The sequence below is a fragment of the Coregonus clupeaformis genome, chromosome 37 (genome assembly GCF_020615455.1).
Source record: "Coregonus clupeaformis isolate EN_2021a chromosome 37, ASM2061545v1, whole genome shotgun sequence".
NCBI lineage: Eukaryota > Metazoa > Chordata > Actinopteri > Salmoniformes > Salmonidae > Coregonus > Coregonus clupeaformis.
The window spans coordinates 435,206-456,976 of NC_059228.1; the positions used below are offsets into that span (position 1 = coordinate 435,206).

Genomic DNA, 21,771 nt, shown 5'->3' on the forward strand with positions numbered 1-21,771 from the left:
AGATTTGACACTGTATGTGAACCATTTGTGGAGTGTTCCAGTCTTGCCACCAAGTGGATTCATTTTGAGTGGTAACACAATCTCTCCTTTGGTTGTTGGGGGGATGCATTTTATATAATTTGCATAATGCAGAACTTAAACATGACAACTAACTAACTAACTAACCATATATTTTGTAAACATGTGACCTATTTTCATAATCATGGCGCTTTTCATTTAAACTGCTGTGAACCACTATAGGGTATATTGTTTGTTATACGGAGGGACAGAGGAGGTGAAAGGTTTCCATAAAAGTGGATTTAATCCTGAATAGCACTGAATTGTGTAAGGAACAGACAAACACAGACACACACCTTTGTAGTACCTCATGAATATGTGTGTTTATTTATTATGTTTATAGCTAAGAAGATCCTCATCCAATGAAAAGTGTACTCTCTCTCCTTTTTATCACTGGCTGACTTTGAAGAAGGCAAACTAACAGCAGCTGATATTGTAGAGCTGTAAATGGTGCTGTATAATATATTACTGCCATGCAAATTCAGTAGACTACAAGAAGCATGAATGAATGGATGTAGGCTATATGGCTGGGTGCTGAACATTCTTTCAATGAGCTGGACACCTGTTGACTCGCGCGAGCAAAACAGAGCTGTAGCCTACATGAAACGCGTGCATTTGACATCACAGGCATCCTTCACCGGACGGTGGTCGTACACAGACATAAAGGCTTGTTGTGTAAGTAATTGAGCGCTTTAGAGTAGCGGTGTGTAAATACGTGATAAGGGGGCAGCGGTTTGTGTTATGTTCAGTAAGACATTCTTATGCGGATTGGGGCAAGGGAGCTTTACTTAATTACGTGCAAGCTTTTTCACGTGAAATGCTCCTTTATAAGTGGGTTCCGTTAGGTTAGATGCACATCTTAAAGCGAGCGGACAGTAGCGAGTAAGTGGGTCTGATTTTAGCACTTTATTTGTATGAAAAATCGCATTCAAGATGGTGTCTTCTTACCCTTTACCGGATGGCTTCTCGGACATTGATGTGTTCTCTTTGGGATCTTGTCTGCTCGTGGAGGGTGAGTGTCACGTTTTCTGATGGAATTCATCCATAAATGCGATAGCTACTGTATGCTATGTTAGATCTGATGCTCCTTGGTCAGGGGGTGGTGGCCAGTTACGCTCTTTAAAGGTGCCAGTGGTGTTATGTGACTTGATACAATATGGATAAAATGCTGATGTTGGCCAGAAAATCGCATGATATTCAATAGTCAGGAATAGTCAGGAATAGTCAGGAATAGTCAGGAATGATGCATTATTATTGTTTAAAAGCACTTGAAAAGAAAACGTGCCTGCTTTCATTTTAATTTTTTCATGGGATTTGCCTCTGGGCTGTGCGCACTGTAGCCAAGTACCTCAACTCCAGGTTGATTTCATCCAAGGAGTTGAGTGCAGACTGGAGTTTTTTTTTAATTCACCTCCTACTCCTTCCAGTCACTATGCAGTGGATACATAAAAAATGTAAATTCTTAAACCCTTACCGTGTACCTATGTTTGCCCTCTGTTGTTGTGTGCCTTTCTTTGTTTGCTGAAAGCAATACTTTTTAATAAAACATTAATCAAATGTGACTCGTTTCAGGAAAGTAGGCGTATGTGGTGTGTCACTACATCACAGCAGAGGCATTTGAATGTAAACATTTTTTTATTTTTTTTATCAAAAAGCATTTTTTTGGGCAGAAATACCTTCTGGAACATGTGAACTTTCATGTGCCTTAATAACAAACTTGTATGGCATCTGTAAATAAAAATGAAATTGTTAAATTACGAGCCTAGTTGGTTTAGCCACGGATAAAGACAGGAACCTTTCCGCTAGGCAAGATTGGCTGAGATAATGGATGGGCTAGACATGCCGAGAGATAAGTTCAGATTGGTCTGCCATGTAGCACGCTTCTGTCTATAATATGAGCTGCTCAGTATGTGTAGGTAATCCTTTCTAACGCAGCTTTTTTGAAAGATGTCACGAAGAACTGCAAAAGTGTTACTCTCCACTTTCTGGAAGAAAATCAATGGAATGCCTGGTGGAAGCAGAGTATGATAGCTAAGGAGATAGAGAAAATGCTGGTGTTTGATTGCAAATATGTGGAGGGAGTCGAAAAGAGAACACAGTCTGTCACAGAAGGCAGTTGTATAAAACACATGTCTCCGGATTACATCTTCAAACTAAGGGCAAACATGGCATCCGTGACAGAGAGGGAGAAGCATTCATCCATGTATACGGGTAAGAGAGTCTAGCTAGCTAAATTTTCAGATATTATACGTTTCTCATTTTTATTTTATTTTGTCACACTCACAACCGTAAGCTATTTTATGTAATTAGCTCGCCATTCATTTGTAAATGATGATCTTGTTGTGAGTTTACTTTCCTGTAATAATGAATACAAATTAGCTAAAGTTAAGATGTCAGCTATATGATATGATCATTATTTGAACTGGCTAGCCAGCTAATTTAACGTTAGCTAGCTAGCTATCAAGCTAGAAACTAACGAAAATATTGCTTAGAAAGTTGCTTTTAGTTGCCTGGTTTGCTAGATTGACATATACTAAATTCATTTTTAAACGGATGGGTTTATTGGTGTTAAAGTACACCAGTTATGCTATTTTGGACCACCAGGCTGCTGATGTCATATAGCCTGTAGTTTTTGTGTTTATACTTTTTCATAACGACAATGACAAGTTTAATGTCGTACGACAATATAATGTTCATGATATCATTGCGACAACTGTCTACAGACATGTCAATAGACGTAGTATAAACCAGCCTTTAGTCTTGAAATCTTTGGTTGTTTAGTACTCTACCGTACTCACTCTGTTTAGCACATGGCCTCATGTGAATCCTTAAAGAGATGGGTGGGGCTAAGACTTAAGAGGTTGTGAACGATGTTGAATGGGTGTAGACAAAGAAGAGCTCTCCAGTATGTGTACCAAAACATTCAAGGGCCATTTTCTCAAAAGTGTATCAACTTTCAAAGCAGAATTACTTTCCCATTGTCCCTCACCTCTAGTGTATGATATAACATTTTCTAGCTCTGAGTCCCTACCAATGTTGCCACTAAGCTGATACGTGCACGGCCCCGCACCTCATCCAGGACTGCCTCGCAGAAGAAATGCCAGGCCGTGCAGAGAAGCAAGAGATTGAACTTCACTGAGTTCGCTCCATTAGTTTGCACTATATAGATCAATGTTTTTTCTGTGATCTAATCAACATTATATCAGACCCTTTTCAATGCAACAAACCAAAACAAATCTAACTTTGCGAGATTGAGTCTTTGATTTTGTTGTAGGCAGAGCTAGAGCGCAACAGAGCCCATGAGCGGTCTTTCAATCACCCAGGAGTGAATGCGCTTTTCAGATCAGTTCAGAGCGCAGAGCCACACGTGTGCACATTTGTTGATATTCTTTGCTAGTTAGCAAGTTATTAGCCCAGTTATAGATAAGTATAGGTCAGCAATGGGGAGTTACTGCTTCCTACAAGAGCACAAAATGTGTAGGCTACATTTCAAGCTCTTTGAAAAGCCAGTCAGGTAAAAAGGTTTGTCTTAATTAAAGGGGCAGTGTTGTATTTTGAGACAGGCTTGAATATGCAAATAAGCCAATAGGCAGAGGGGTAGCCTACATTGCCTGATTCTCTGTATGGTAATAATAATTACTTTTATTTTGAAAGTGGTTTCTTGCATCATACAGCACAATGCAATTTACAGTCACCTATTTTGTCCATGGCGTTAAAGACCAAGTAAAAAATAATGAATTAATGTCAAGCCCTTCATTATGTAAAAACGTTTTTAAAAGTATCATGCAATGTAGGCATGCATTGAACACCACATATAGGCTACTGTAGGCTATCTCATAGAAATCAAAAACTATTTCCATGTGAAAATGTTTTGGGATTTGCTCCATTGGTTTTGTTTGTAGGCCTACATTATGCTCAAATAGCCACAATAGCCTATTGGCTACTGTCTACAACTGTAAGGGTACAGCCTCAGTGTTCACTGTAAAAAAATAAATAAAATAACATTAGAGGGACCATTGGTCTCTACCTTTATCCAATCGAAAATAAACACAATTTCAAATGTTGCTACATAAGACCGAATTGAGCCGGTCGGTCACAAATACAACTACTGACTTTCCTCATTGCTGTTGCTCTAAGATGGCAACTCAGCACAAATGCGCATGTGCCAATTGAATCTCAACAAGGAAACAGTCGGTGGTTGTATTTGATTAACGTTAAAAAGTATGGATTTCAGCAAACAAAGGCACGCAACAACAGAGGACAAACATAATATAATAATAATAATAATAATAATAATAATATGCCATTTAGCAGACGCATTTATCCAAAGCGCATACATTTTTACGTATGGGTGGTCCCGGGGATCGAACCCACTACCCTTGCGTTACAAGCGCCATGCTCTACCAATTGAGCTACATACGTTTACGGTAAGGGTTTAAGTATTAAAAGTCTGCGCTCAACTCCCTGGATGAAGTCATTTTGGAATTGATTTACTTCGCTATGCGCACTGCTACTTTGTTTATAGCCTATTCTGTGTTATGTTCCCTAAAGGTCTTCTGGGATTCTTCCTGAATGCTGTGACAGTCGCTGCTTTCATCAAAATAAGAGAACTGAGAACCCCCAGCAATTTCCTAGTCTTTAGCTTGGCATTGGCCGATATGGGCATCTCCGCGAATGCAACCATTGCCGCTTTCTCCAGCTTTCTGAGGTGAGTGACGTAGCATAACCTACTAATCCTTTCCATCACCTAATTTACTTTCTACTCACACTGACTCATTGTTGCAACGTTTTTCCACTGCGAAATACCATGAATTGAATGGAATATGGAATATTCTAAACCAGGGTTCTCCAACTTGCGGGCTGTATATGGCCTGCAAGTGGTTTTATTTTGCCCCCCAAGTTTTCAGAGCAAACATTTTTTATTAATTGTTGGACATAATAGACTGTAAAAACACCAGGAAATCATATTTTTAATGAATACATATTTTTCCAAGTATTCCCACGCATAATAGAGAGACGTGATCATATACAAATGTAAGCAAGGTTTGAAATGATTATGTTTTAGTCAAACATTATATCTGTTTGGGCTTCTTGCGGTCAATTTGCAGTCTACAAATTATTTGTAATTATGTTCCGGCCCCCCGAACACACCAGCTCAAGAAAAAATTGGCCCGCGGCTGAATCTAGTTGATGATCCCTGTTCTGTACTATTCCTGCAATAGTCTATAGTGGAGCAACGCAAAGGAGAATGTCTCTCGCTCTCTCTCAGACATATTCCAATCAATATCTCTGCGTAGTGTTAGAGTAGTAGATCAATAAGGCCGGGGCAAAGACCAACGGGTTTAGGGCATACATGTAACAGACCTCCTGGGGACTGTAATGTGTAAAGGCGGAGGATTTAGAACTCTGTAATCAGGGGGATGAACGATGACGTTGGCGTCTAGGTGATTTAGGATGAAAACAGCCACCGGATTCACTTCAAATTCAAAATGGTTATTAATAGATGACCTTGGTCAATGCAAAAGATCATAAACAGACAGTGACCTTCCCTACCGTCTAGTTCTATGCTCTACCAGTCTAACCATTGGTTGTTGAGCATTATAAATAGCATTCACAACCAGCTGAAGAAATAGGCTATGTTAAGGCCTAATGTATTGTCTTTCCCCCTCTTTACTCTGTCCTTCTCCAGGTACTGGCCCTATGGCTCTGATGGCTGCCAGACTCATGGTTTCCAGGGTTTCGTGACAGCTCTCGCCAGCATCCACTTCATTGCTGCCATCGCATGGGACAGATACCACCAGTACTGCACAAGTAAGTGGCATGAGTCTCTTAGGTCTCATACATCTCCACAGACACACATACTCACACATCCATCCCCAACAACAAATGCACAAACAAACACACACTAGATAGGACTAGTCTTTGGGTGCAGCTGTTCTTGTGGCCTCACATCATCCTAAGAGGCCATCTGGCCTTCAGCCTAAGAGTCTATTAATCTGTTAGGATGTCACTCATCTGCATGCCTTTAATGACTTCTCACGAATACATAATCTGCAGATTACACTAACACTGACACACTTTCTATTGTGTGTCATGACCCTGTCAAACTATATATCAGAGAGCAATAAGAGAGATACAGTTCCACAACGACCAGAAGTAATCAGGCTTCTGTTAGAGAGAGTTACAGTATGTGGCCAGGGACAGATTAAGAAATAATAGGCCTTGGGGCTTTGTGTTTTTTATTGCCTACTCTTTGTAATGTGATGAGTAGATTGGATAGTACTAATTGAGGCGAATAATATAACTCAATCACTGTTTACAAAAAATATGCATGGCTGAGCGCGTGTAGTTTGGAGTAGGCGCTAATTGATATACTATAGTAATACTAATTGATAAAAAACCTTCTTTTTTTTGACAAAATGTTTAAAAAAGGTATAATCTTTGTGAATGATATTATCGGTAGGACTGGTGGAGTTACAGTGAAGGAAAAAAAGTATTTGATCCCCTGCTGATTTTGTACGTTTGCCCACTGACAAAGAAATGATCAGTCTATAATTTTAATGGTAGGTTTATTTGAACAGTGAGAGACAGAATAACAACAACAAAATCCTGGAAAACGCATGTCAAAAATGTTATAAAATTGATTTGCATTTTAATGAGGGAAATAAGTATTTGACCCCCTCTCAATCAGAAAGATGTCTGGCTCCCAGGTGTATTTTATACAGGTAATGAGCTGAGATTAGGAGCACACTCTTAAAGAGAGTGCTCCTAATCTCAGTTTGTTACCTGTATAAAAGACACCTGTCCACAGAAGCAATCAATCAATCAGATTCCAAACTCTCCACCATGGCCAAGACCAAAGAGCTCTCCAAGGATGTCAGGGACAAGATTGTAGACCTACACAAGGCTGGAATGGGCTACAAGACCATCGCCAAGCAGCTTGGTGAGAAGGTGACAACAGTTGGTGAGATTATTCACAAATGGAAGAAACTCAAAAGAACTGTCAATCTCCCTCGGCCTGGGGCTCCATGCAAGTTCTCACCTCGTGGAGTTGCAATGATCATGAAAACGGTGAGGAATCAGCCCAGAACTACGCGGGAGGATCTTGTCAATGATCTTAAGGCAGCTGGGACCATAGTCACCAAGAAAACAATTGGTAACACAGTACGCCGTGAAGGACTGAAATCCTGCAGCGCCCGCAAGGTCCCCCTGCTCAAGAAAGCACATATACAGGCCCGTCTGAAGTTTGCCAATGAACATTGAGTGATTCAGAGGAGAACTGGGTGAAAGTGTTGTGGTCAGATGAGACCAAAATCAAGCTCTTTGGCATCAACTCAACTCGCCGTGTTTGGAGGAGGAGGAATGCTGCCTATGACCCCAAGAACACCATCCCCACCGTCAAACATGGAGGTGGAAACATTATGCTTTGGGGGTGTTTTTCTGCTAAGGGGACAGGACAACTTCACCGCATCAAAGGGACGATGGAGAAAAATAACATATGGGGGATTGGAAGTGATGCAGACAATTACATTGATGGAAGTTACAATCTATCTGAAATATTAAAGCTGATCTACCCCCTAAAAAAACAAAAAACAAAACAGTTGCATGACCTAGTCTACACAGAACACTCACACTATTGATTCAGGAGGACCACGCACAGTTACCATCCGCACAGCCTTCGCAAAGAAAACAAGAGCGCAGGCCTGTGTGGCCTCTGGCATTTCAGCACCACCAGCTGGCTGGACAGAGCCTTTCCAGACGTCTCCAGCGGACGAGCATTAGGCCTTATGCAGTGCATTAATTTATCGTTGATCTCAGTCTGTTTTTGACAAGAGCCAACTCTGAAATGGACGGCTCCCCTGATGCATTGGTAACAGGTAAAGTTAAGAATATTGGGAAAGACTGCTTGTAGATTCCTCTGTCTCAACATGTGAAGCAATGCCCTGGCAGATCCACATGTTGCAAGTCAGATTGATGTAGGTCTTGTGAGGAAAGTGAAGGCATATTGTTTAAAAATCCAAAGCAGTTGTTTAGCTCATTGTATGAGTCATACTTCCTATCCAACTCGGCAATAAATGTGTCAATTACAACAGTGAACACACCGACAGGAAATATCTGCTGACCTGTCATTGATAAACAACAGTCAGGCTCTGCCTCTGATGACTCGTTAGCATGTTTTTTTCTTCTTCTTGCGTGTCAGGTTTGTAAAGCGTTAAAACGCTTGGGGACATGTTCTTTCCTTTTGCCTCAAAGCTATCAAACTGATCCCGGAACCCAGCCACAAAGTCTCTTTAGGAGGCCACCAAACGAACAGTGTTAGACAGCTCCAGTTCGACTGCCTGAAGTGCAGTGCTTGTATTCTGAAAACGTTGGAGTATTGTGTTCCACAAGTTACAGAGAAAAGCAATCTCAAGTTTATCCATTTGGGTATAGAGTGCTAGAGCCTCATTATGCGTGGCCAGAGTTAGATTTTTGTCCTCAGATACTTCTGAGGCATAATGCTTTTGTGGCTTGTGCATGGGCAGACCACCTTGTAACAGAAAGAGATTTGAGGGTTTCAATTCAACTGTTTTCATTTGGTTGTAAACCTGATATAATAATCTGCCGAATTCAGAGTATGTGCAGTGCAAGGCAGCCACTCTGCCAATGGGGTTGATCTCTCGTATGCTTGATTGCAGGCCTTTGGTTGTCGTTGTCCTTTGTGTCTTTGTGTTGCGCAGAAAAATAACCAGTTAGTTAATTCCTTGCTTCTGCTGTTGTTTTATTTTTCAGTAATTTTATTTTCTGGGCTCCACTCTCACTTTTTCCCACAATTTTCAGTAGGCAGGCTAGCTAGCAAGACTCAGGCCACTATTGTGTAAACATTTTAGACAAAGACATCACACAGAGTCCATGTAGAAATTAGATTCTGACAGACACAGAGCACATGGAGATTCTGACAGTCACAGAGAACATGAACACAGAGGAAAAACACAAAGTATTGTTAAAACTTCACTTCTGGGAATAATGATGATGAGAGTATTTCCATTCTACGGCAGATAGTTAACAGTTGTGAGACATGCCAGAAATACAGCAAACCTAAGCCCAGACCAGCTGTTGGTTTGACACTGGCTTCTAAGTACAATGAAAGTGGCTGTACATCTACATGAGCTAGGACCAAGTGTGTGGTACCTTCTTCACATAATCAACCACTTCACACGCTTCAGTGCTTGAAGCATTGTGAATACAAAGAAACCCAGGAGGATAATTAAATAATAATAAAATAAGAGAAATGGCTGAGAAATTCAACATGGAGGTAAAGACAACTGCTACATACAGTCCATGGAGCAATGGACTTCTGGAGAGACATAATCAAACACTCACAGAGATCATGCTGAAAGTGAAGCAAGACAATGGATGTGACTGGAAAACAGCCCTAGATTGGGCTTTGATGGCAAAAAAACTAAATGCATAATGTTCATGGCTACAGACCATATCAACTAGTGTTTGGGCAGAACCCTAATCTTCCCTCTACTGGTTGACAAGCCACCAGCACTAGAAGGGACCAGTGTGCATGGGTGGGACAGCACCTTTCAGCACTACATGCAGCAATAAAAGTGTTCACTGAAGCAGAGTGTTCAGAGAGAATTCACAGGGCTCTGTGTAAACAGCTTCTACCCACCGATGAGAAGTACGAGACTGGAAACAAAGTGTACTACAAACGAGTTGACTGTCAAGAGTGGAAAGGACCGGGAGTAGTCATTGGCCAAGATGGTATGGTGATATTTTTCAGGGTGCATCATTCAAGATGGCGGAAAGTAAATGATCAACAAGATGGAGGGGCTGTTGCTGAGAATCAGCCTCCTACTGATAATGACAAAAAGGATACATTGACACAAACCTACCAGATGTCGCATCCAATGATATGGACACTGAAACTGACACAGGAAATGGAGCATAGACCTTCAACCATGACACAGGTAATACTTGTGATGGTCCAAATGAGGAAAACGTTCAACAACAGCCACATGTGTTAAGACAACATGGTTGTTCCAATCTGAAAACTAGGCAAACTGTTAAATACATGGACAGAGATCGTGGTATTCCACACACAGCAATCGGCATTGGACGAGCAGGAAAAGCCAAAGGAAAACACCAGAACTGGTACAACTTGCAGTACTCTGAACCAGCTACACTTTCTGGTACATCCGGGTCAGCTGACCTGTCACTTGTAGATAATCTCAGAATTGAACCAATGGAAAAACAGAATGACATTCAAAATGATGATGTACTTGAAACAAAGGACGTGTCATTTGACTCAGCTAAACTAGATGAGCTCAGTACCAGTAATTGGAGTAAAAAGGACGTGTTTGAGGAAGTCAAAGACATTGGCCAAAAATGTGTCTCAACAAGGTGGGTGTGTACCCTTAAAGAATCCTTAACTGGAATAGTGCCAAAAGCATGTCTAAAAGCAGGTTTTGAGGAGCTGGCTGCTAAAGAACTCCCAAAAGACTCATCGGCATGCACCTCGGAGTCACTCAGATTGCTGCTGACAGTGATCTGCCAGAAAAAATGGAAACTTCATTCCATAGACATCAAATCTGCATTTTTGCAGGGAACAAAGCTGTCAAGGGACATTCACGACCTCCGCCTGAAGCTAAGAGCGAAGGAACACTGTAGAAACTAAAAAAGTGTGTGTATGGCCTGGCAGATGCATCACTCTACTGGTACAACAAAGTCAAGGCAACAATGCTGAGTACAGGTGGAAAAATGTCACAAGTGGATCCTGCAGTCTTCTATTGGCTTGATCAAGACTGCAATGTGACGAGTACTTGCCTGTCATGTTGATGACTTCATCTGGGGTGGCTCACAGTCCTTTGCTACAACTGTGATTCCACACCTCAAAGCTGTTTTCCCAGTCGGCCGTGAGGAGCATGATAGTTTTTGCTATGTTGGCATAGAGTTTATTACAGTTGACAGAACAATACTGACACAACAGGAAAGCTATATCAAGAATCTTCAACCCATCCACATGGATTCTTCAAGAGCCGTACAAAGGAATTCCCCTCTCTGCGGAATTGAAGCTGATCAATTGAGGTCAAAATTAGGTCAAATTATATGGGTTGATAGACAGAGTAGACCTGATGTAATGTTTGATGGTTGCAACTTGGTATCCAACACAAAACACGCCACTGTACAAACCATTCATGAGGCAAACAAAGTTGTTCGTAAACTGAAATCACAACAAGTGACTCTAAAGTTTCAGCATGTTGGAAAAGATGACTCTCTGAAACTAGTTGTCTTCAGTGATGCTTCCCTAGGGAACCTTACAGAAGGAGGCACACAAGGTGGACATCTAATCATTTTACATTTACATTTTAGTCATTTAGCAGACGCTCTTATCCAGAGCGACTTACAGTTAGTGAGTACATACATTTTCATACTGGCCCCCCGTGGGAATCGAACCCACAACCCTGGCATTGAAAGCGCCATGCTCTACCAACTGAGCTACACGTGTTAATGGGTGAAGAAGGAAGATTCTCGCTTATCTGTTGGCAGTCAAAAAGGATCAGAAGGGTTGTCCAAAGCACACTTGCTGGAGAATCCCTTGCTCTTGTGGATGGAATTGACAAAGCCATCTTTCTGACAAAACAACACATTCTACCTGTATTTTGTGTCACTGACAACTACTCCTTAGTTGATGCTGTTAAGTCAACCAAGTCTGTCACAGAGAAAATACTTTGTCTTGAGATTAGCAGCATCAAGGAAGTTATTCAAGCACAGAGAATCCGGCGGATTCTGTGGTCGGCCACAAAGGAACAGCTTGCTAAAAAGAACAGTCTGACTAAAAAGGCAGCATCCGGTCTTGTGCTCCTAAAGGCACTCAGTAATGGAAAGTGGCAGCTTGAGTAATACAAAATAAAAACTTTGTCACACAACCCATTTGTAATGGGTAATTTAAATAATACTGGGGACATTTCATTATTTTTTGATTGTCTTTAAAGAAAAGTGGGAGATTGTTAAGCTCATATTTTAAGTATCCCTATATTTCTGTTATTACGGTGCTATCACTCTGTTATTACTACCCCTGCGCCGTAGTCTCAGGGTAGATGGACCTGGCCTGAATGCAATGGCAACTATGTATTGTGGAAATATGGTGAAGTAAACATAGTTAAACTGGAACCTAGTCGTTTTGTCATTTTGAGTTAACAACTTACACAATTGACCAGTTGCATTTATTTATTATGCAGTTTATTTGTACTTTTTTATTAATCAGTTACCCAATCAAGGCAGGGCCCCCCAATTACCCACGTGGGCCCCCTACCTCCTCTCCTCCCCCATCTGATGATTAGCAAAGCGGCAGCAGGCTGCAGCTGGCTGTCTACACTCTTTGAGAGCAGGCTCCTGAGTCCTGTGGTTGGCAGTTGCAGTAAAAAAAATATATATATATATATATACACTACATATATATACTGTGTATATATAATATATGGTGTATATATTTCCATTATTATTATATTTGTTTTACTTTCAGCCCCGGTAAGCACCTGCATTAATTAGGCCCTGAACATGGCCAACAACTGGCCAATGGGAAGCATTTTGTTTTGTAGTATTTCAACCAAATAGTAAACCAACATTAACCATGTTGAGCTTAGGCCTACTTCAAGACAAGGATCAACATAACAACATGAAATGGATTATATTACTCCCCTTATCTCTTCTCATTCTTTGGGTATGTCGCAGATGGAATCTGTGATTTGAAACCATAAAATATGTGGCATTACAATCAATAAAACAAAATACTGCTACAATTGAGGAAATATGAAGACAACCCTTAAATGTTTTAATATGAACACTTTCTCACAGATTCCCTCTGGTCCTGCCCTACCAAAAATGTATATGTTAAAAACACAATAATACAATAATTACACAATAACACATTTTATTGTGCGTTCACAGCTAGTTTTAAGTACATGTTTAGTTCCTAAATACATTTAAAATGTGACATGACACAAACGTTATTCGAATTTGTTAATTTTATGAATGTGTTGTATATCTGTCTGGCCCTGGAAAGCAATGGGGCTGAGGGGATATTTCACTTTACATTGAAATGGTGGAGAGTAACAGTGTGTGTTGTGCTCATAGAAATATAATAATCCGAATTGATTTCTAAGAGCACAGCACACACCTTTACTCTCCCTCTCCATTCCAATGGGAAATAGAAATTCTTGAAATAGAATATATTCTAATCATTGTATTTCTATGGTTGTGCTTCTCATCAGGGACAAAGCTACAGTGGAGCAGTGCCATCACTCTGACTATCTTCATCTGGCTGTTCACCGCCTTCTGGTCCGCCATGCCCCTCATCGGCTGGGGAGAGTATGACTACGAACCCCTCAGAACCTGCTGTACCCTGGACTACAGCAAAGGAGACAGGTAACGAACACACTCACATACCTGCACACGTATGCACATTCACATGCGCACACACATGGACTACAGCAAGGGAGACAGATGACACACACACACACATCTTCACACATGGCAAAAAGACAGACCGATGGGCAGACACACACACACACACACACACACTCAAATGCACACAAAAATACACAAAAAACCTGGCCTACAACAAGGGAGACAGGTAACACTTTCTGTAGTGTAAAACATCCATATTGGCTCCCCAGATGCACTGTGTTCTTTCTTTTCTTGAACAGGAACTATGTGTCCTACTTGATCCCCATGGCCATATTCAACATGGCCGTCCAGACTTTTGTTGTCATGTCCTCCTACAATTCCATCGGCCAGAAATTCAAGAAGACCGGAAACCCCAGGGTAAGAATAATGTCAACTATTATTGTCATACATGGCCCTGTTCCAATACTGTCAACATGCACCCTTCCCTCCTTGCTACCTTGAAGTAATCCCTGATCTAACATGACTTGATAGGGGAATGCAAGTGATTCATAGATTATATTTCCAGATTTCACAGAACCAGTAATGTCAAATCAGTGATACCTTCAAAGATGGCTGCATTTCAAAAGGATGCACTCAGTTCCAAACCCAAAATGTTCCCCCTATCTTTCTATGACTGACCACTGCTTATTTGAGGACTAGGGAGGAGAAACAACCCCTATAGTGCTAATGTTCATCTATTTAGTCTTTTCAGTCCTGCAAGGTGTAGACCATCAAGGCCCCATGGTTTGGAATGCAGCCACTGTACCTTAAAGGAAACTGTACTGTTGAATAGACACAGTAGATTAGTAGAGTATACTGTAGGTCCCACTAGGGCTGTGGCGGTCAATAAATGTCAGCCAGTGATCGTCAAGCAAATAACTGCCGGTCTCACGGTAATTGACCGTTAATTAACATAAACACGTTTAGCATCTTCTGGCTTCCTCGGCATAGCCTACAAGCCACTAATGCAGACATTTGGAACATCTATATTTTAAGAAGTCTAATAAATCAATTTAATATAGCCTACACCATCACAGTAAATCCATTAGTTAATTTAGACAGGTCTAAAGAAACATGATATGAATAAAATGTGGTATATTTCAGAAGAACAGAATAGCATACTCTGAGTTGTCCTTATGTTAGGCCCTGATCTGGCTATGCCATATGGCTGTGGACTACACTAGTTCATTTAGCAGACAAGATTTGCTTAGAATTCCGTGGCATTATTTTATAGTATGAAGAATACAATTGAAAATAGCTGAATAAAATAAAAATGATATTTTCTCCAAACGATTTCAGAGGGAGTGCACACACGCGGCTATTCTGTGTTGAGCAGTTAACAAAAAAACAGGTCCTCCTATATGCTTAATTTAGAGTTATTTATGCAACGTTAGTTGTGATACAAATGTTGGGCTATATGTTTAGATTTTTAAAACATTCTAAGGCTGCATGATGCAACTCTAATGATGTTTTGAAAAAAAGTTGCATGAAAGGTATGAGCTCTGCTTTGTTTCTTGTGCAGGCTGCACACACTTCATCAGTCTCTCATTCACAATTTGATAAGCACTTGATAATATTCTAACCAGGCCTCGAATTTCCCGGCAGCATCCCCCTTGTGTAGCCGTAATGCCCCCTAAAAACATCCATGCCTTTGTGGCCAAAGTGGCTGTTGTGCCCTTGGGCTGAATATAATAATTATAATTCCCTTCTCCCAGCTGCCAATCACCGTGCTCCGAAGCACTTCTCACTCAGGTGGCTCTCTCGGATATCTCAATTCTTATTAGCCAATGCCCGTCACGTGATCGGGTCCTTCTCACAGGCCTCTCAGCTCCGAAGTAGGTTACAAGTGAAGACAGACACATCAGGGACTGCGTGGGTCCTTCTTATTGAATTCTGAGGCACATATTGAAGATGTTAGAAAAATTGTCCACATGTACTTTTTTTCAGCCAACAAGATGAATAGGCCTAACGAACAGCAAATGCTCTAGCCTATGTCAATCTACTATCCCCCATTGTACAAAAGTTGACCTATTCTATTGGTCAACTTGACCTTCTGTGCGAGAAATAAATGTTCCAAACATACTCTGGGTCAGTTGTGGGATGCGATAGATCCCAAATTAATACAACCACTCGCATCAAACATTTTTTTAACGCAATGAGGCTGATGCAACAGATCAGAACGTTTAGCTTAAAATGTTGATAAACTATTATGCTATTTCTTCACATTATAAGCGCAGCAATGCACACACGGCAGTAGTCTATAAGCGCAAATGATTGATTTTTGACAACTTTGCATTGATGTCAGAGTGATTAGAGGGACAATAGAGTGCTGAGTACCAGGAAGTTAGCAAGTTTGGTAGGCTACTAATGACCATCAGCAACATCAGAGCTTGACTAAACGGTCACGTGGAATTTGACTGTGATCATGACTCGTGACTGCCGGTGTAGTGGTAATACGGTCACCGTAACATCCCTAGGTCCCACGTGACTGGAGGGACTGAATCAGGTTGCCTCTCCCTCTATATGTTGCATAAGCCAATTACTCGCGGTTGTGTAGCTAGGGCTTACGCTGTGCTAGCCGGAGCACAAAGGCGTCTATGCTGCTGGAAACAATGAGCTCCTTTCACTAAGGCAGCACTGTTACTGTTATCTAACCTTCAAATAGCACCACACAGACAGACATGCTCTCTCTCTCTCTCTCTCTCTCTCTCTGAGATAAGCTTTATTAGCATGAATGATAAGACCACTGTTGCTAAAGCGAAGTGAGATAATGACATCAACAATAACAGTAATAGTGATTACAGAAAGGGGAAAACATATATGTTCTCTCTTTGTCTCTCTCTGTCTCTCTCTCTTTTGCTCTCTCTCATGCACACACACACACGGCCGCACTTTCAAAGAGTGTCCAATACCTCAAATGCATCATTATTACTTTGGAAACACAAAACACAGAAAGCAAAGCCCCCTCTCCTCTCAGATGCCCCAGTGTTGGGTTTCTGCTAGGAATGTCTACAAAACTGTAAACAACTACTTCATTAACATTCCTGTATGGATACAAAGGTTGTATACATGGTAAGTGGCATTGCAGTCTTTGTGTCATGTGTACTCAAAAATAACACATTCTCAAACAAAACTGTTATCCCTAAGTATAGTGTATTATGAGTATAAAACATGGGATTACTATGAATGGTCAGTGAACAATGTTTTACTGTGTGCCTGTTTTGGTGCATTGTCTGAGTTTAGTCGATTATGAAATGATGGTAAGCCAGATATTGTGTTTTTGTCCCAACCGTTATCCCAGGCTTGTGACAAGGCCGTCACATGCAGCCCCATGACCCGAGACGTTTTTCCACTATTCATGGTCGAACAGTAACAATCCCTTCTCTTTCTCTCTCTCTCTCTCTCTCTCTCTCTCTCTCTCTCTCTCTCTCTCTCACCCTCTCTCTGTCTCTCTCTCTCTCTCTCTCTCTCTCTCTCTCTCTCTCTCTCTCAATTTAATTTATTTGAATGGCGAGTGTAACCTCATACATTACCAAAGCAAACATAGAGGAACATATTCAATCAATGGGGATGGAAATAAGTCATAATACTGTCCCTCTCTCTACAGTTCAACACTGCCACTCCCCTGAAGACATTTTTGTTCTGCTGGGGACCCTATGGAGTCCTGACCTTTTACGCTGCTGTTAAGAATGCCAACCTGGTCTCTCCCAAGATAAGGATGGTGAGGACAACACACACATGCGCATACACAGACATGCACACACACACACACGTGCACACACACACATGCGTGCACACACACACACACACACACACACACACTGCATCTAATCTAACAGTAGACATCATATAGATTTCTCAAGGTCATATTACTTTGTGTATGCCAAAGATCTTTTACACCATTTACCAAATACACAAATACAATACTTAGGGTTTCTGTGTAATATAGTAGCCATTAATCGCACTGCTTGATGATATAACTAATGGTCCTTTGGTCCCCAAAGCAATGTACATTTAACACATACTTGTGTAGTGTAATGGCACATGCAGGAGTCAAGCTCACAACACTGGTGTGCCAAATTTCATACTCCAACCAACTGAGTCTATGTATACAGTTTAAGTCGGAAGTTTACATACACTTAGGTTGGAGTCATTAAAACTCATTTTTCAACCACGCCACACATTTCTTGTTAACAAACTATAGTTTTGGCAAGTCGGTTAGGACATCTACTTTGTGCGTGACAAGTCATTTTTCCAACAATTGTTTACAGACAGATTATTTCACTTATAATTCACTGTATCACAATTCCAGTGGGTCAGAAGTTTACATACACTAAGTTGACTGTGCCTTTAAACAGCTTGGAAAATTCCAGAAAATGATGTCATGGCTTTAGAAGCTTCTGATAGGCTAATTGACATCATTTGAGTCAATTGGAGGTGTACCTGTGGATGTATTTCAAGGGCTACCTTCATACTCAGTGCTTCTTTGCTTGACATCATGGGAAAATCAAAAGAAATCAGCCAAGCCCTCAGAAAAAGATTGGTAGACCTCCATAAGTCTGGTTCATCCTTGGGAGCAATTTCCAAACGCCTGAAGGTACCACGTTCATCTGTACAAACAACAGTACGCAAGTATAAACACCATGGGACCACACAGCGTTCATACCGCTCAGGAAAGAGATGCGTTCTGTCTCCTAGAGATGAACGTACTTTGGTGCGAAAAGTGCAAATCAATCCCAGAACAACAGCAAAGGACCTTGTGAAGATGCTGGAGGAAACAGGTACAAAAGTATCTATATCCACAGTAAAACGAGTCCTATATCGGCATAACCTGAAAGGCCGCTCAGCAAGGAAGAAACCACTGCTCCAAAACCGCCATAAAAAAGCCAGACTACGGTTTGCAACTGCACATGGGGACAAAGATCGTACTTTTTGGAGAAATGTCCTCTAGTCTGATGAAACAAAAATAGAACTGTTTGGCCATAATGACCATTGTTATGTTTGGAGGAAAAAGGGGGTAGCTTGCAAGCCGAAGAATACCATCCCAACCGTGAAGCACGGGGGTGGCAGCATCATGCTTTGGGGGTGTTTTGCTGCAGGAGGGACTTGTGCACTTCACAAAATAGATGGCATCATGAGGAAGGAAAAGTATGTGGATATATTGAAGCAACATCTCAAGACATCAGTGAGAAAGTTAAAGCTGGGTCGCAAATTGGTCTTCCAAATGGACAATGACCCCAATCATACTTCCAAAGTTGTGGCAAAATGGCTTAAGGACAACAAAGTCAAGGTATTGGAGTGACCATCACAAAGCCCTGACCTCAATCCTATAGAACATTTGTGGGCAGAACTGAAAAAGCGTGTGCGAGCAAGGAGGCCTACAAACCTGACTCAGTTACACCAACTCTGTCAGGAGGAATGGGCCAAAATTCACCCAACTTATTGTGGGAAGCTTGTGGAAGGCTACCCGAAACGTTTGACCCAAGTTAAACAATTTAAAGGCAATGCTACCAAATACTAATTGAGTGTATGTAAACCTCTGACCCACTGGGAATGTGGTGAAAGAAATAAAAGCTGAAATAAATTACTACTATTATTCTGACATTTCACGTTCTTAAAATAAAGTGGTAATCCTAACTGACCTAAGACAGGGAATTTTTACTAGGATTAAATGTCAGGAATTGTGAAAAACTAAGTTTCAATGTATTTGGCTAAGGTGTATGTAAACTTCCGACTTCAACTGTATCTGTATTTTATAAAACTTGCTGTACCGTACTTTGACACAAATGTACCACCTTTTTGAACTTGCTAGTACTGAGACATTTACATTGCTCTGTTTGTCTTTGTGTTTGTAGCTGGCTCCTATTCTGGCAAAGACCTCTCCCACGTTCAACGTTTTCCTGTACGCCCTGGGCAATGAGAACTACAGAGGAGGCATCTGGCAATTCCTCACTGGGGAAAAGATTGAAGTGCCTAAAATTGAAAACAAGTCCAAATGAACTAAGCATGCGATAATCACACACACACAAACTATCCTTGTGGTTTTCTGACAGGTACGAACTTGTCGTGGATTCGTTCATGTCAATGGACTTGGACTTCTCTTTATTGTGTTTGTATGTTTGTGTGTGTCTGCGTGTGTGTGTGCATGTGTGTAAGTTACATTTTAGTCAGGGGTTAACGTGGAGTGATGTGTTTGTTGTTACATTGGGATGTATTTTATGTTCACACTCTAGTTTAGGATGGGCTGTTTGTAGTAGACATGCCATACCCACGGCTCCTTTGTTGTCCAATGTTGTGAAAATGTTAAGCTTTAAATGATAAGCAGTTGTTACAGTTATTACATTTCAAGCCTATTGTCAGACTGAGGCAAAAAATATATTATTAGAAATTAGATATTAATATTTGATATTATTAGATAAATGATGAATTCCTGTCCAGCTAAAATAGCCTAGAACATATTTAATCTCCATGGACTGAAAAAGATCATTTGGTAACACTTTACTTAAGTCTGCAGGTATAATGAGTCATTCCCGTCCAGCGTAAATAGCCTAGAACGTATTTCCTCTCCATGGAATAAAATAGATTGGTGTAATGCTTAATCACTTGTTATGAGCATGTACAAGCCTTTATGATGTCTTATTATAAGACTTATAATACATTATGTCTCTGTTATTTAGTATTATGAGATGGTAATAAGACATAATCAGTGCTTGACTTTCTATAAGAGTTGAAGGAACTCAAGCAGTAAAACATTTGAGGTGCCGGTACTCAACTCCGGTGAGCTCCGGCCCAAGTCAAGCACTGATTATAATGGGTCATACTGTACATGCGTATAACAACTCTTGCTCTAACAATACATTATAACCACATCAAAATGCATCATACTTGCTGGCTTTAAGCGTATTGTTACCAATCTTTTTATTAATCAAACATGATACTACATTGCATTCCTTTGAAGCTGGATAAGTTAATGGAAAGATTAGAAATTGCCAGATAGAAATCCCTTATTAGCTCTAGTCCCAATGTAAGCTATTTAATGGTCATCCATAGATTGGGCATTCCAATCTGGCTTTGTAGGCTTTAATCCTACAAACAATGGTGTTTTTCATGAAAACACATCCCATCAGCCAGCCGATATTATAGGAAAGAAAGAGATTTATTGTACGTGCTCTTCTCACCTCCAGGCTTAGCTTCAAAGCCAGAAATAAAAAATGGTCTACTTTTTCACGTAAAGTCTTTGTTTTGTTATCACATCATTCATTTTAGAAAGTAAACTACTAAAATAGAAATACAGATTTTAATTGTTGATACGTTATAACTGGTTGCACAAGTTATAACTGGTCAGTGAAAGTAAGCAATCACCTTGATTATGATATGCCAAATGTGGCATTAGACAATCACACATGGCATTGATTAAGGTTATGTTACTGAGATGATGTTCCTTGACATTAATTGATTTTAATGAAAGAGCAAAAGGTAGTGTTTGAGACCTATTAATTCCACCCAACTCCTAGATTTGTACTGTATGTATGATTCAGTTTACGTGGAGAGCACAGTACAGGATAGCAACCAGCATCGGTTAACATTATTACCTCAATATTGTAGTAAAATGGCACAGTAGTTTTCAGTGTTACTCAGGTGTCATTGTAAGAACATGTTGGGTCCATAGGTCTAAGGAACATAATATAACAAAACTGATTTATCATATAATCAATATACCGTTACTGATGGTTGATGCTCGGAAAAGTAAGAATGCACACAATACTTTCATAAGAGAGATCAAATAGTAAGGGAGATCAGATAGCTACAATAAAGAATAACAATGACCAGGTAATAAGATATACAAGTTGATTCCATTGATACAGTGGTAACACTTTACTTAAAGCCTGCTTTATAACATACTATAAGCATGTATGAGCCTTTCTAATGTCTTATAATATGATCTCTTTATCAGCCTTTCAACTGATTCAAAATGGGTGTTTTCTAGTCAATATTATTATGTGACGATAACAAGACATTATAAGGGATCATACATGTTAATGACAAGTCTTACAATTAAGTGATAATGCCTGAGAAGCTGGTGTTTGGAGGATATATTGGCACGGGTGTTGTTAGGCCCGAGATGAAGTCGTGCCAATATATCCTCCAAACACTGGCTTTGAGGGCCTTATCACTTTTATACAACGGATTTCCAACATATTCAAATAATAATTAACATATTTTAAATAAAAACATATTTCATCCTTCCACGAGATATAGTCCCGATACAAGTCTAGG

At 40.4% G+C, this 21,771-nt stretch overlaps 1 protein-coding gene across 1 annotated transcript; it reads left to right on the top strand.

Moving 5' to 3' along the window:
• Nucleotides 1-593: 593 nt before the first annotated feature.
• On the top strand, nucleotides 594-20,721 carry LOC121553386 (RPE-retinal G protein-coupled receptor). The gene is made up of 7 exons (XM_041866454.2): nucleotides 594-1,069; nucleotides 4,609-4,765; nucleotides 5,747-5,868; nucleotides 13,320-13,473; nucleotides 13,755-13,872; nucleotides 17,102-17,215; nucleotides 19,350-20,721. The coding sequence occupies exons 1-7, from the start codon at nucleotides 991-993 to the stop codon at nucleotides 19,491-19,493; spliced, it is 888 nt and encodes a 295-aa protein (XP_041722388.1). The 5' UTR covers nucleotides 594-990; the 3' UTR covers nucleotides 19,494-20,721.
• The last annotated feature ends 1,050 nt before the right edge of the window (nucleotides 20,722-21,771 follow it).